Source organism: Gallinula chloropus (assembly GCF_964237585.1).
Source record: "Gallinula chloropus genome assembly, chromosome: 2".
Lineage (NCBI taxonomy): Eukaryota > Metazoa > Chordata > Aves > Gruiformes > Rallidae > Gallinula > Gallinula chloropus.
The window spans coordinates 70,260,431-70,277,142 of record NC_140086.1 but is presented as its reverse complement, the minus strand read 5'-3'; the positions used below and the strand labels follow the sequence as shown (position 1 = coordinate 70,277,142).

The following is a 16,712-nucleotide window of genomic DNA, read 5'->3' as shown; positions in this document are numbered from 1 at the left end:
TACTTCATTGAACACTGCAAAAAGAGCTCATTATATCTTACATGTTTAATGAAGGTTTAGAATATGGTTCCATACATAAAATCGAATGAAACAAATAGCAGGCTAAAAACCCCTACTCCCTTAGTTTAGTTGACAGAAAAGGCATAACATACAAGAAGTTTGTTTTTCTGTGAGATTTACTGAATCCTAAGACTTGGTATCAGAGTTTAACATGTTTTTCAACTTGAAGAGCGTGAACAAGCCATGTGAGAAGAGAATTTGATAATATATGTAACCAAACAGCTTCTATCAGTTATAACTCAAATTATATTTTACTAGAGCCAAGTTGTGATTTCTGCTTTTTTTAGGAGACAAGAGAGAATAATTTAGTGTTAAGTAATAATTCTGGAGCTTCATTACTGTTGCCTGGCAAAAAGTCATTTGCCATTAACAGACTTCTTAAATTCTGCTAAAGTGGAGGAATATATTCTGGAAAAACTTGATTATTCATAGTCTGCTGGCTATTTATTTACTATTTTACCCACATGAATTGAGAGTTGAGAGCCACCAATGCTGATGACGTGATGACGGAATTATCTGTGCTTTTCAAGGTCACCAAGCACTATTTTAATAGATCTGCAAAATGTTTTGTGCTTTTAGAAATGCTCTCAGGAAAAGTCATAAAAGACCAAATATCCTAAAATGATTACAGAAACTTTGTGCACAAATTCAGTCAACAACTTTGACAATTAGCAAAGCATTGAAAGGCCAGCCCATATCTTTTGAGTTACTGTTTCAATAGCCAACAGACTCATTGCTATTGCTGCATTGCAACCAGTGCTGTGGATTTTTGGAAAGCAGCCACAAACTGTAGTCCACAGTTCCTTGTAAAAAGGGGAATCTTAACTCTCAGAAATGTTGGAAACAAAGTGGTTTTGCAATAAGCAATATCACAGTCTTAACATTAAAACTTACAGCATTTGAAAAAAAATAGTGAAGGAAAAATATCAAAATTAGAAAAAAATGGTATTGGTGTTCTACGAGTTTCACTGTCAGAAGGAGTTACTCCGGAAGTCAACAATGTGAAATTTATCTATCATAATAACCAGGGTTTCTTCAAAGTTACTATAAATGTTTGGATCACTATCAGCAAAACAATCACAAACACACTTATGATGTACTCCTTTGCCATTAGAGAAGCAGCTGAATTGCCTTTTGGACTTCTGTATGCTAACACTGAGGGAACTAATTAAATTAAAGTATGAAATTAAAGTATTAAATTAATGAAATTTAAACTATTAAATTAAATAAACTATGAAACATTTTATTAGTCAGTTTTATATGACATTTCTTGCTAACCTGTTGAAGAACATGACAAAAATTATTCATTAATCTGTATAGTGGTTCTTCCAAGTCTCATTGTATATACAGTGTAATTTCACCTACGAAGTCATTTGCCCAAGGAGTAACCTTCAGTGTTTTATACTGTCAGGGAGAAACATCACAGAACTGGACATTACAAATATCCTGAAAATGGAAATTAATCTTCCTGTGCTTTCATATCACTCTCTAAGAGAAGATCAGGAATGGTCAAGTGGTCCTGTTATTCCGTGAAAGAAGGAAAACCATGAGAACTTGAAAACTTAAGGTATAAAAGATATTCTAGAAATGTCACTGAGCAGCATGGAAGCAGAAACAACGTACAAGACTGACCTCAGTCAAAACTCAACTGTTGTACTTAATAAAAAAATAAGAAAAAGGGAAAAAACCCTTTGTGAACTTGAGCTAGAAACATGTTAACTAAATCACATATTTCTCTGCAGATGGCATTTCATGTAAGAATAGTAACTCTTCCCTATCTTAAGTAGTGAAGGGCGAAATGATGGGCAAGTCCCATTCTTGCTCTCTTGAGATAGGACTGAATAGGAACAATAAGATTTCCAATTAACTAAGCCCTTACATTACTTGCTGGTCATCATGATTGGTCTGTATTAATGGGATTTGAGAATTGAGTATTACCTACCTCAAACTGAATAAGGACTGTCCCACTTTCCAGCCCCTTCCTTAGCTGTTCCATAGACTCCTCCAGTGTATCACCACCATATTGAGAACAGATAGGAAGAATTGTTTCCGGAAGATTGTGGCAATCAGCTTCATCTTCTGATTTAGGGTCCACAAACTGTTTAACTACTGAAATACGTAATGAAAATTAAACTCAATTAAAATCTCTTACATAGAGCATTAGTGTGTTTGCAACACATACTACAATCTACCAGGTTTCAAGATCAACAAAGTTTTCAAAGACAAGGCCTCAGGAAAGCAAGTAACAGCAGCATACACAAACTAAGAATAAAAAGTCCTTATGACCTTGAGGAAAATGAAACTCCTTAAGATGCCTAATTATGAAGGCAAAGAACCTGACTTCCAAGCATGAAGAGGTTTTCTGCTGCAGCCTTGTTTAACAGAAGGAACTGTTGGACAGGCTAAAGGCTCATAACATCCACCACGGTTAAAAAAAAAAAACAGACTAAAAAGTTTAGAGCATAATTAATGGAATATCTTTTTAAATAGTTTATATGAGTTTGGACCCCAAACAGCAAAATGAACATAAATGCACTAGCATCGAATGCCCTTGGTGTTGGAGGAACAATTGAATTATCTTTTGCCATTTCTTACACTAACAATGAAGGAGATACTTTAATAACCTACAAAAAAGTTTTATTAGACAGTTCTCTATTACATTCCTTGCTAAACATGTTGAAGAACATGACAAACATCTACAGCAGTTCTGTCTCTATGAAATGTATTGTTTCACCAAATGGGTCCAGCTATGGTTTTTCTCTGCAATGATCAGCATGGCTCATACCCACCAAACTAAAGAAAATGGGGAGTTGTTCATACTTGTGCCTATACAAATGACTGGCATGGGGCTTATGGGTTATCTTTAGCTACCAGTTGAGGCTTTGCTTATCTGCAAGTAGGAAAGCAGACTAGAAAAGTTAAGAGAAGACTAAATACTGCATAGACCCAGTGGAAAAGCCTACAATAAGAACAACAGTGCTGTGGTCAGGAAAACAAGACTAAGAACCCACATATCTTCTTAGAAACATAAGAAATTTTAAATAAATGCTACAGAGGTGCACAATGTTCAGGCAGTTTTATTTCTTCCTGTTTCCCAGTGATGTACAATCCCTTAGGACTTTTAAGTCATCATGTAATCGGAAACTCTGTGCAAAGCTCTTCCATAATCGTGTGCGTTAAGGTCTTACTGTAAGTCTTATAGAAAGCAAATAATAAACTAGAAGTTTCACATCAGCTGAAAGCTCCTGAGATCTGTGTGTGTTTAAACATTAAGTAAGCAAAACCACGCTTCCCCGTATTTTAAATGTAAAGGCTTAAAACTTTGCACATTTCAGAGATTGTCTTCTGTTTGCTGGCAGCAATTTAGCAAGTAGCCAGCACAGTTCCAGCTCAGTATTGTCACAAATGTCTATTGTAAGAAAAGCAGGAACGAAGAAGGGAACATGCTGATTTGACTTTCACTGTATCACTGAGCCATGGGTATTTGCAAACCCACCATTAGGGATTTATGAAATTATGCTATATTTAGAAAAAGAACTTTTGCAAGGAACCATTTCTTATGCATTTTTAAACTTAAAAATAAGAAGAAATGCTAACTTGATATGGCCTTTGTTGCAATAGTAAAAGCCTGTAGTGAAAACTAGTTCTATTCTTAATTTAAAATGCAGGGAGCCTTTTCTGGCACAGACATCCCCAGTGCACTGAGAATACATTTACATAAGTAGTAGAGGGTATATCACCAAGCGTAAGAGCAACAGTCTTAAACAACATTAAATGTGAATAAAATTAGCCATTTACCTTTCCTCCTGACCAAAAGTGCAAGCTCTCTCGTGTGAGATTCTCTGCTGGCTTTTATGAACATGACCACCTGGTCATGTGTGTGCTCTGAGATATCTCGGCCATTAATTAACACTATCTGATCACCTTCATTCAGTTTTGGAATGCACTTATCAGCCTGTTTCAAGACCAAAGAAACACATTAATGTCATTGCATCCAGTCATGTGAGCAGGAACACATCAGGATATTAAGTTCATCATGTAAGCAAAGTCTTCATAGCGCTCCTTACAAGGTTTTGTCTTCTGTATCAGAAGTTCTAACAAAGGATTCAGGTCTAAAGCTGTCTGTCTTGCTTCCAAGCCCCTCAATGAAGATGAGAAACAGTTCAAACAGCATACTGATAGCTATATAAGTATTAACATTTAACAAATAGCCATCACTAGATTGCTCCTAACAATCTAAACTTCAGACTCCAAGACTCAAGAATCACTGGTTATGGACACATACAATTGAATTTCTGGAAGAAGTGTTTTGGACACATAAGATGTCACACTTTTGCTCTTATGCGGTGAATAATGAGAAGTCCAAACATTATTTTGATAACCATAATTTAAGTTAATATGACATTCCCCAGACATGCATTTTTTAAATTTAAAGAAATCCATAAACATTTAATATTTTTGTTCTTTATCCGTGTCTTGTTAGGTGGATATCTACAAATGGAGAACATTCTTCTTCATACACTGAAAGTTTTAACTTTAATGGGTAAGTACTCAACCTATGAAGCTCAAGTACCCTGCATTTGTGACAGATTCCTTTGCTACTTGTGCTGCAGAGAACACAGAAATAAGATTTTCCTCATCCCATTCCAAATGAAAACTTAGGCAATTGTTGTTATCCTTGTCTTGGATACAGGAATTTAGATTAGCTGCTGAACTTCAGGGTTTGTTCGGGTTTTTTCTACCACACTTCTTTGCATGCATAACTTAAGTCCAGCACAAAGCAGTTCAAACTGTGGCCAGAATATGATGAAGATGCTATGATTAACCTAGCACCTAAGTCCAGCACTAAACCATGTCCCTAAGCACCACATCTACAAGTCCTTTTAAATACCTCCAGGGATGGTTTGTCAACCACTTCCCTGGGCAGCCTGTTCCAGTGCTTGACAACCCTTTTGGTGAAGCAACTTCTCCTAATATCCAATTTAAACCTCCTGGCACAACTTGAGGCCATCTGGTTTCATGCTATCACTTCTTACTTGGGAGAAGAGACCAACACCCACCTCATTACAACCTCCTTTCAGGCAGCTGTAAAGAATGCTAAAGACTCCCCTCAGTCTCATTTTCTCCATACTAAGCAACCCCACTTCCCTCAGCTGCTCCTCATAAGAATTGCACTCCAGATCTCCTTAATGCCAGCACGGGTTTCCTGAACTTTATCAATCCATTCTTAGTAGCAATATCATAAAAACATCACCAATGCCCCAAATGTGAACAACATGTACTAATTACCCCTGATCCTGGTTACACCTTGTACTGATGGCTCCTAACATAGGTTTATCAATGATGTATTGTATTAGGAAGTAAAAAATAGGAAGACATAGGAAGGAGACATAAGAATGACAGAACCAACAAGAAGAAAAATGCAGAGTAAAACCAAAAAAGAGGCAAGAATAGGGAGAAGAAAATAAATTGGTATCCATTTATGTAAGAGAATAAACTAAGAGGAAAAAACTTAGAACATACGTGAGTGCCACAAAACAGATGCAGAAGAGAAAGAAAGAAATACTATGTGAGATGATAAAAATCGAGCAGAAAAGCGGCTTAAAGAAAAAGAAGAAAAACAAACCTTCCCCCAACATTTCCCAAAGAAATAAGGAAAGAAAATAATGAAGGACAGGGTAGACTGAGAATGATTAATACAAAAGACAAACGTGAAGAGAAGGAGAATGGGAACGAAGAACAGCCATCTTCTTCAACAGAGATTTAACTAGATATCCCACAGCCCCCCCCAAGCACCCTTACCATATTTTGTACAATTTGCAAAGGAAAGACTGAAGAATGCCACTATGAATGACCGATTTAATCACTCTGAAATATTACTGAGATATTAATTATTCTCTCTGAAATATAATTATTTGAAAAGACAAATGATATAAAGACCTTATCAGATCAATGTCAGAGTATCAAGAAGTCAACAAGAACATGGAGAGAATGGTTTCTGATCTACATTTGTCTGTAATTTAGTTCTTTTGGGTGGTTGCTGGCTGTTGTTCTTTATTACAGAAGAAGATTAATACCTTTGCTCAGAGAAACTTTGTTAATCATGTGATGTGCTAATGTCTCAGCTCTCTTACGTGAATCATCTGACTATATAAAATATATCTTGAAGGAGAATTAATTCCTTCTATGTAAGCATAATTTGTAGATTTTTCAGATACTGAGCTTTTCCAGACAATTAATTATGTCAAAGGTTTCCTGTCCTATTGACACACCCAATGTTTCATTTTATGCTAATCACCTTGTTATTACTCCAAGAAGCATGCACGCTATTTTTCAATGAAAAGCTCCATTAAATAAAACCGTAATGACTTCTTTAGCACCTTCAGACATTAATACCAGTTGTTAAAAAAAATCTGTATAGGACTACTTTTAAAAAAACACAAAAGAAAACAAACACACCCCCCCATGCCCCAAACTGATGTGATAAATGGTTGTTCTTCAGATTTAATGCTCTCCCACAACAATTTTGGCTACTCTGTCCTACATCTTCCTAGCATACTATTTTGATGCTGTATTAGAATGGGATTTTTAAAAGAACTTTAGGGCTTGAAAGGGAAAACACTACGCTCTTTTGGTGAGTAGAGTTGCTTGCCCTTGGACAGACACACACACACAAAATAAAATCTTTTTCTAGCAAAGTGGGAAAAATCCACCTACAAAACCTGAGAAATAATCTTATCAAATAATATTACCAAGCAGGACAAGAATTTACAGGGTAATGAGTGAATCTAGAATAAATTAAAATAATAACAAATACAATTAAGGGTCTACCTTCCCTAGGGATGAAGAACCTGACTTTTAACTAACTAGCAGCCCATAGTTCCTCTGCTGGAATTCCCTACTCACAGTTTTCCTAATCTCACAGACCCCTGCTACAGCTCTCTTAAACTAGTTTTTTTAGTAGGGGCCCAGTCTACTGACTTTAATGACTACTGTTCTATCTCTTCAGTCAACGCTCTTCACCCTCCAGTATACATTTTCCATTTCAAGATACACTTTTTGTGATGACAGCAAACATGCTTTCTACTGGTGCCTTGTCTGGCTAATACCTCCCAATCTTTTCTTCTGTGGTTTAAGAAACCACTGGTCAAATCAATTTCCAAAGACAACAGCTCAGCTGCCATATCATATGGTTATAGGTGTCCAAATTCCCATGTGTACAGATGTCTGAGACAGTAATAAAGGAAAGGATTAAAAGTCTTAAGAATTTACTTACAGGTGATCCTGGAGTTATTCTTGATACCACCAATGGCATTTTTTGATCTACACCACCCTAGAGGATGTCAAGTAAATAACAACCATAAATACATCTTTAAGCATAAGCAGCAAAACAAGTAATCACTTATTTAATTTTTATATAAACTTTATGCTCTGTCACTACAGGCAAGGTTGGCAAGATTGAGTTTTCTTTAGTAAATGGGTGTCTGGAGGGGTGTGTGCATGTGGAGGGTACAGTGTCCTTAAATCTACCAATTTCCAGCAAACTAGGTCCAATATCTTTGCTTGGCTGTATATTTTAACAGGCAATAAATAGATCAATGCAGTATTTATTCTAAGCCTGTCCTTCAAGCAAGCCTAATTCAACATCTGAACAGTTGTTCTTGGATGTTGTGATGAACCTGCAAAGGAACAGGCAGAATCAAAGTTCCAGACCATAGTACTGCCTTATTCTCTTGACATGAGGGTCTATCACTGCTCCACTCATAAAAGTTCAAGGTGAAAAGATCAAAATCAATTGTGATACTACAGCTACTTTACACTAATATATCTGCTGAAATGGAATTACGGTGACGGTATATTTCATCTTTGCAATAGTCGATTATCAAAAGTAACTTCCATTTACTTAATAAATTAATTTTTACCATTACAGTATGATTTTAGTGGGCATATTTAACTGGATAGTGCAAGCTATTTAACCTTTTTTATAATACAGAGAGTCCAATTTTCCAAAAAGTTGATGCCTTAAAGCTTCCAAGTTTATTTTTAAGTAGCGAAAGACGCAGCCAGATTTGGAAATGTGCCATGTTCATGATACATGCAGCTAAACCCCACAGAATTAGTAGAGGCTTATTTCAGTAAGTGTGGCTTTAGCATTTAAGGATTAGGCTGCCATGCCTAAAAACCCTGGTTCCCTAAGAAATTCCAGTAGAATACACTGCTTTACCCAGAGCGCTGCCTTACAGATCAAAAATAATCAGAAAGTTAAAGCACAGTATTTTTTAAAGTGTTTAAAAATAACTGAAAGACTGCTATTTTACCTTTAGATTAAATCCAAACTTGCCATCTTCATCTGGTGTGATATGCACCAAAAGGAGATCTCCCTCAATTAGGTCATTCTGCAATACACAGAAACAAAACAAGCCAAAAGTTTTCTAATTTTTAGAAGAAAATAGCAGCAAATTAGAAAATAGTGCATCCAAACTTAGATGTACTGAACAATAATACTCTACGTAAAACCACCTTTGAAATAGGAAGAAGCTAAGGTTACAAAATATGATTATAACCTTATAAATGATAAAAATAGCAACATATGTAACAGCAAATACATTCTTTCGTTGATCTAGCCTGAAGTACTACTCAGCTTTCTCAATTGATGGTGTCTTTTCATCATGTCTTTACAGAAGGCAAGTCAAAAAGAAAAATTCTTCACTAAGAATTACAAAACGACTAGTTCCCCCCTATTATTTTCTCTTGCAAACGGGCTCATTGGTATCTTCTGCAAGAGACCCACAAGCCAGAAGGATTAAACTTGGCAGCAGCTACTGGACAGGCAGGTTAGGAAGATGTTCAGCACCCCACTGTAACAGTTTGAAGAGGGATGGAGAAAGAGGATCCACTACCGTATGTGAATAGGGAGCAGCTGCCCTCCAGTCAGCACAGAACTCAAAGGATGTATAGCTATCCTGAAGAAGAGATGCCTGGGATAAAGCAGAGTTGTGCCTGCTATCAAAATATGCAGCAACTTGAGTGATCCTTCCTCTTGGAGGAAATAAGATTTAATCACTTAAGTATTCCTATTCCACTAGTAACTTCCTCTGCAAAAGCTTCTGGAAGCCTGGGCACTATGGAAATCAACACATTTGGCACACCATGTACACAACCATGGATAAATTCAAGCAGTAAGACAAGTTTTATACTTATTACTGCACAAAACTTGCTTACCCAGAAATAACACAATTTTTGTGCATTCTTAATCCACAGTTCAAAGCTCCATTCAGTACTAGTTCTGACTTTAAGAGCCTGCAATTGAGCTTACCTTATCACAGTAGTACTGACTGGAATCGTCCGTCGAGTTACTTTTTGTAATGTTATCATATGTTTCTAAGAACTGTTTATCCACCCCTTCCAAAGGGTAAGAGCCAGAAATGTTACCAACTCCGTTGGGAGAATGAGCCAAGGCTTTAGGTGAGATATGGGTCAGAGAACTTGGGCTGTTTCCTAATACATTCCTGCATTTAGAAAGCATAAGTAAATATTACAAAGGCATTGTTATCCAGATTTTTTAAATTAAATATTAGAACATACAAATGTACTGCCCAGTTAAAAGAGCAAGCAAACTTTATACTTCGATTCAACACTACTTCTTGAGGTTCAGGGTAACAGGATTGGGGTATGATTTAAGCCTATCGTCTGATCAGTGGACATCCAGAAGAATGGACAAAAAAACCCCCTAGAGTAGCAAAACCATTTTTAAGCAAATTACTTGGATGTTAGCAGTGAAAGGCACTGTTGCAGTGGCACAGGAAGTCACAGTAACATGGAGCTGAACCCCAGGGGACAGGCACTTCAGTTGCCAATCCTACCCATGGAAATCTTTCGGAGGGATTCTACTCTCATTCTTGTAAAGATCTTTTTTGTTTGGGTTGGTTTTGTTTCTTTGCGGTTTGCTGTGGATTAGGGGTTTTTTTCCATTCCTCCCTCTTATTAGTGCCATCTCAGCCTTACCCCTCTGAGGGAAGGTGGCTTGCAGAGAAGCCATGGTAAATCGTCAGAGAAATAGGAAGTGAAGTGACAATGAAATGTTTAATTACAGTTAATATATCCTGTCATTGAGGCAGTTATAACCATGTAGAAGGACCAAGAATTAAACTGGCATGCAGACCTGGCCCAATGATTCAAGCACCTTAAAATTCAAGGATAAAAAAAGTTGGTAGTTTAACGCCTCGAAATCTTTGAACTGGCCAAGTTGCCTAGTGGTGCTCCAGGATCTTTCGGACTTTGATTTAGCTACACGCCATCTTATGAAGAGGATGAAATGCAAACCTCTAATACAGCTAAAGCCCTTCTCTAATTGGACTAAACAAAGTAACTGTTCCATCTGTATAAACACACTAGATAACATTTTGTGAAAAATCTTTGTCCTGGGGAAAGCTCAGGTACAGCTCAGAGTTAACATTTTTCTCTTGTTAGCACACAGCTCTGCATATGGCAAAACCTGAGTCCTGGCTACTTCTGTCACTCCAGTGCAGACAGACCTTTTCTTAGGTGACAGATAAGCACGCTCAGAGGTAGTACATTTCGCAGGAACATTCTGCTCTGCTACTGACAGCCCAGAGCTGAAATGAAGCATATTTGCTTCTTGGAAGTAGACATGGTGTTAGTTGTTTATTGCAGTTTATCCCAAAAAGCAACATTAAATTCTCATGGGGTTGAAGTAGCAGAAGTACATGCAAGTAGACCCTGGCATTGAAGTTTGTAGATGTAAAGATTGGTCTCTGCTCTGGTCCCAGTCTAACTGCATACACAGGCTTTTCTGAACCATTTCCAGCAGCCACCACTAGCTGTCGATGAAGATGTAACACCACACAACTGAGGAATGCAGCCTAAGCTTTTAATACAGTACAGGACTTGCACTGCAGCAAACTTTCATAACACAAACACTCCTTTCTCAGCTTGTGGCAAGCTGGCCCCAACAAACATAAACGTTCTGAAAGGTGCCATCAAGCAAACCTATTCTTGCCATAATGTTTCTGATGCTCAGTTATACCACATGTACTTGGCAGTGGGAGCGAAGCATTTTGTGCAACACTTGCAGAATTTTCAGTTATTACAGAAAATATTTTCTTGGTGTTTGGGAGATATTATCCGCTTGGCACTCTCAATAATTTCAATATACTCTGAAGTAGTGAGCTATAATGACACTAAAAGGAATTATACAGTCAAAATTGTGCTTTTAGCTGATAGCTTCCAGGACACTTAATGATTCCTGTGGGATCAGTGTTAACCAAGGAGGAACTGTACATTTTTAAATGTATCCTAATAAGTTTTTCAGAACATGATAAATAAAGAAATAAATAAATCACTAATTGAGATTACAGATAATAGTGATTTTTCAGTGTAGAGAAAAATTAAAAATACCAGAAAAATATGACAAATTATTTCACTTAATGGTTTCTGGTACTATATAAGAGTTGCCAGTTGATTTTTGCATCATTAAGCTTTTAGGGATATACTATAACATCAGACTTTTCACATCCTAATCCAAAATGGTTTTTTTTCCACACATTTTTACAGTTTTCATTGGTTTATACATTTATTTGTGCCTTTTAACCATACAAGACCGCTACTTTGAAAAATCACTTCAAGTTATGCATTTTTTATATGTGTGTAAGCTAAAGATTCTATAGTATAAAATTTAAAGAAAACTCACTTTGGTGATTCTTGTTCAGATGACCTGTTAAAAAAAACAAACAAAAAACCCAACAGTAAGTGAATGTAAGTTAAATCTGCAGAAAAACAAGAACTGAATTCTAATTTTAAAAAAAAGTCTGCATAAAAGCTGTGCTTTTATGTTTAAAAGTTGTGCTCGCAGTAAATTTCAGAATATTTAATCCTATGCTGAAAGTCTAAATCAGACAATTACGGAATTTATGCCAGGGCAGCTCTAACTGTTCACTTCCACCTTGGCACAAACCCAACTAAAGACAACACACATCTGCTACTGCAACTTAAACTACATAGGAGTTTGCAGAGGCACATTAATTAGCAAGACATGCTACATCATTTTAAAAAGTTTTAGATGTGGATCACTGACTACAGACATCACTGACTGTATTTTGTGAAAAGTCAGACTTGGCAAAACCTTTATAGGTAAGAAGAAATGAGCACAGGTGGCTTCTGAAGCATGAAGTTTCTTAAAATGATTCTTGTAATATGAGAGCAAAACAGATGTTGACAAAGAACTTAAAGCATAAGTGAAGCAGAAGCAGTTACAGTAGAGGGCAATCTAGGACGGAAAAGTAGTAAAAATTTGCAGTATACAGCATTTTCCAAGGCATTCAGTTAGCTTCATCAGGGATCACCTGAAACAGTGAGTTAAACTATATTACATCAATTAAAATAATAGGTAGGTAACCAAGATAAATTTGAACGTATAAAAACATGTTTGCAGAGCAAAGTTTAAGGCACATGGGATAGATACATTTACAAATTTAATAAAGTAGTAACTAAGAACTTGAGTGATATCAATCATTGCTGGAAAAACACAAACCAGTTTGGTTTGGATGTAGAGTTGTCAAGTTGTCAAGTTACAGGAGGCAATTCACAGTATACAGTTAAACTTTCACTTATTGCCCCCTAAAACCTCCTCAATACTAAGAATAATGTATTATGTTTCATCAAAACTGAAGTAAAAATAGCAGGAGTATCAGTCCATTTATTTTCTTATACATATTCTACAATATGAACAGATTCTTCCTGTAGAAGCAGAGATGGCGAAGCCTGATCCCATAAGAATTTGTGAAAGTTTTGGCTGGGTGTATTTTTCTTTCTTTTTTTTTTTAAGCACTAAACTTCTTCCTTCTTTACTGCTATCATGTCTCTCCTGATCCCACCAGTGTTCACTCCCACTGTCCCACAAGTACCTCCTGTTCTCTTTGCTTTCAATCCCCATAGTATTTTTGCCCCAAAAGTGCCAGCTGTGCACAGCAGGTCCTTTGGGAACATGCATTTCCTTGCTGCCTGACCAGCTCACATCCACTGAACTTGCACTGTAATCAGTACAAGAAGATCAGCTTTTTCTGGGGTTTGTGGATTTTTTTCCCCCTACATAGTCACTCATTTTCACTAATCTCATTAAAAACTTTGCATCTTGGAAAACTCCACTCCTACATTAGATCTCCTACAATCGTCCAGACATTCTCAAGTGGGGACACAGGCAGTCAGGCAGCGCAGCAATGACATAAGCTTTATTTCCTTAGGAAGTCATGCTAAAAATAAAGAAACGTTGCATTTATTTTTGTTGTAGTTAATTGATTTCCTTGTGAGGCAGAGAACAATGAAATTACATCTCTTCTGGTTTTCCAAAGTAGAGCTACAACTCTGTTATCCAATTCTGTACAGAATTAACTATTTCATAAGCCTTCACCAAAATTTCACACACATAAGACATGTGATGCAAATGTCCCCATTTTAATACATTACCTCCCCTCTTTCCTCCCAACAGAGTGAAGTAATTTGAGACAGTAATAGAAAACAACTTGGGCTTCCATTCATGTGCTCTACATAAACATAAGTAAAATTTTCATCTCAGTAATACAGAGATTTTGGGATTTTAAAATGGAATATAAATTCTTAGTAATATTTGCTGAAGGTTTATTCGTTGAATTATTATACTTTTATTGAAGTATATTAGCTCTGAAATAGTTACTGAATAATTCTGTAACCTTTTAAAGCAGAAAAAGGTAATGAAAAATTTGACCTAGAAAGTGAACAAATTCAATACTTGAAAAAACTGACCAGGGACAATACAGTTGTGTTGTCCTAAAATTCCTTTAGTAGCTTACCATGCTAGAGCTGCAAAATTCTGCTTTGCAACTCAATTAAATATTATTTCTAGCATTTAATTACCCAATAATATGATAAAGTACCTTAAATATGAATAACTAGATTCTTTTTTTCTGGCTATACAGTATTCCACTTTCTACTAACCTATATTTCTCATTTTGTAACATGCAACACTGGCTATATTTTAAGTCAACAAAAGGAGAACACTCACCAGACCAGCCATTCAACTTTTTCATCGAGAAAAAGTGCCCTTCCTTGCAAGGACATTAAGCTTTCCATTGGTGCAGCTAACGAGCAAACACTTCAAAATTGCAGGTAATTTTTCTTCCTTACTCCACAATATATCTAAAATTATGCCATTTCAATCTTTCACTTGCTACGGACTGCTCAGTTGGTGATGATCTTTATGATAAAACTCTTTGCTCTGAAAAGTCTAACCCTCCTCTTCTGTCAGGAGGACAGAAAGGAAAGGTCTTAAAGGAAGACCCCTCCTCCCTATTTTGGTGTGCCCTACCAGGGGATTCTGCTATTCTGAGAACTGAGGATGATAAACTACAGCGGAGTAAAACCCCAAGAGAAAAGCAACAACTGAAACAATAGCACTGTAGCAAAGCTCTCCCTTTACAAACAACTGAAGGAAACATCTGCAGGTTTTGCCCTTGTGGGGTTCTTGAAGTTCTTAAAGCTCCTTTTATTATATATAACACCTGCAGGGCTGGGGAGACCGAGTGTGCCAGCACTTCCATTATCACCTCTTTTCTCAGAGCTCACCAGTATGACTGGGGTAATTCATAAACCAAAGAAGTGGAAGGTATTTACTGCAACACCTTTTTGCTGCCTTTTATAAAAATGCATGTACAGAACAGTCAGCCTTTCTATGAACAGAACTGTATGAGAAGGCCATGATATATTCTTTGTGTTACATACTTAAGAGTACCACTACAGAAAAATTTGAGGCCTTCACAGTACACAAACGTTTCTCAGTGATTTTCTATAAATTCCAAACATCCACATTTGTAAGCTGCTGCCATCACCAGTATGAGAACACTTTCAGTTACTTTACATTGCTTCTATTGACCACATTTCCAGTTTATTGACTTTCTATGAAAGTTGCATGTATTCTGATACTCTGCAAATGTACATTATCAGAGATTTGCAATTCAACTTTGAGACTTTCTTTTTGGATGCAAAATGATTGTTTCTGAACTGCTAAGGAAAGTGTGGTACATTTTAATAAGGATATATATTTGAAAAGAAAGACTTACATGTAAGCAGTGTATAGGTATGTACTATTTTAATGTATATTTGCATGGAAGAGCACAGTAAAACCTATAAAAGTCTACTAGTGGTATTAAAACCTTGATTTGAAACAGAAACATTCTGAGATCTATTGCCTAGTATTAGAAGGATGCCTTCCTTGAGGAAGACTTAAGTAAAACAAGGACAACAGACTCTTGTAAAATGCAGATTTTGTACAAGGAATTGAACACGTCTGTGTATGATTAAAAACTAAGGCTAAATAACTCGGTTTAATTTTTTTTTAATTATTTGCAATTTTCTACAAAGTAGTGAGTAGGGCTTGTGTGGATACATCTGAAGGGTACTTTCATCAATTGTAGTGCTTTACAAATTTTGTTTACAAAAGGAATTATATTTTAGATAAAATAATAATGTGTTCCCATAGTATGTTCACCAAATCTCACCATGCAGCTACAGTTTATTGTCTATCAAAATGGCAAGCTGAAAGAATCGAACAAATGCAGCACACGTTCAGGAAATCTATTTTCAGTGCAATACCTTCAACAGATGATACATCACTCTTACACCAGGACTATATATGCACTTCCAGAAATTCATGGCATAGTGCAAGTGAATTTCCTTTTTATATACTAGTTCATAATTTCATTTCCTTCCTCTCCAACTCTGGGACTGTACACATTATGCCATTTACATCACCAGCAAAGGATAGTTTTAGAAGATAAGTTGAAGAGACTTACAGCTTCAGAAGCACGTTTAACTTGAAAGAAAAGCTTAGGCAGGAATACATTGCATTAAAAGAAGTAGAATTGTAGACTCAAAGTAATTTAGTTTGGAGGGGATCTTGAGAGATCACTTAAACCATTCTCTTGTTCAAAGAACAGTCAAGTTCAAAGTTAGATGAGGATGTTCAGGTCCTTCTCATGTTATGTTTTGAGGTTCTCCAAGGATGGAGACACCTTCATCTTTCTGTAATGGTGTACAAGCGCTTAACGAACCTCAGTGTGATTCCCCTTCCCCCTTCCATCTTTTGAGCATTTCCTTTGCTGTAACTTGCTTGATGTGGTTTTGCTGTGCACCTCCAAGAAGAGTTGGTCTATGGTCTTGATAACCCTCTTTTGGCAGTGCAAGGCAATAATGTGACCAATCCCTCGTCAATGTCCCCCAGCCTTATGGTTCTCTTCATACATCATACACTCACATCTATGAGCCAAATTTCTCCCATCAATTAATATATGACTTCAAATATAAATTTATAATGCCTCACCTCTCAGTAAGGTTTTTTTCTTACTGACTGATATTATATCTAATCACTTAGAAATGTGTTTCACAATATTTTTTTGATTAAGGGCCTGAAGCATCTCCCCTATGAGGAAAGGCTGAATGAACTTTGGCTGTTCGGCCTTGAGAAAAGAAGACTGAGAGGGGACCTGATTAATGTTTATTAATATCTTTAGTGTGGGAGACAGGGGAAAATGGCCAGCCCCTGTTCAGTGTTCTGTGGAGACAGGACAAGGGGCAATGGCTTCAAGATGAAGCACAGGAAGTTC

General features: G+C 36.6%; 1 protein-coding gene across 2 annotated transcripts in view; it reads right to left on the bottom strand.

The window, feature by feature from the left end:
• Positions 1 to 16,712, bottom strand: part of PTPN3 (protein tyrosine phosphatase non-receptor type 3) — a gene marked incomplete at its 3' end in the record, with an annotated part of 94,162 nt that overhangs the window by 17,482 nt on the left and 59,968 nt on the right. For both annotated transcript variants that reach the window (XM_084260927.1, XM_084260928.1), the window contains exons 14-19: positions 11,771 to 11,794; positions 9,377 to 9,569; positions 8,379 to 8,456; positions 7,337 to 7,393; positions 3,859 to 4,015; positions 2,003 to 2,169 (exon numbers count right to left, since the gene is read on the bottom strand). In XM_084260927.1, the coding sequence (XP_084117053.1) occupies positions 2,003 to 2,169; positions 3,859 to 4,015; positions 7,337 to 7,393; positions 8,379 to 8,456; positions 9,377 to 9,569; positions 11,771 to 11,794 (676 nt within the window). The remainder of the gene's footprint in view (positions 1 to 2,002; positions 2,170 to 3,858; positions 4,016 to 7,336; positions 7,394 to 8,378; positions 8,457 to 9,376; positions 9,570 to 11,770; positions 11,795 to 16,712) is intronic.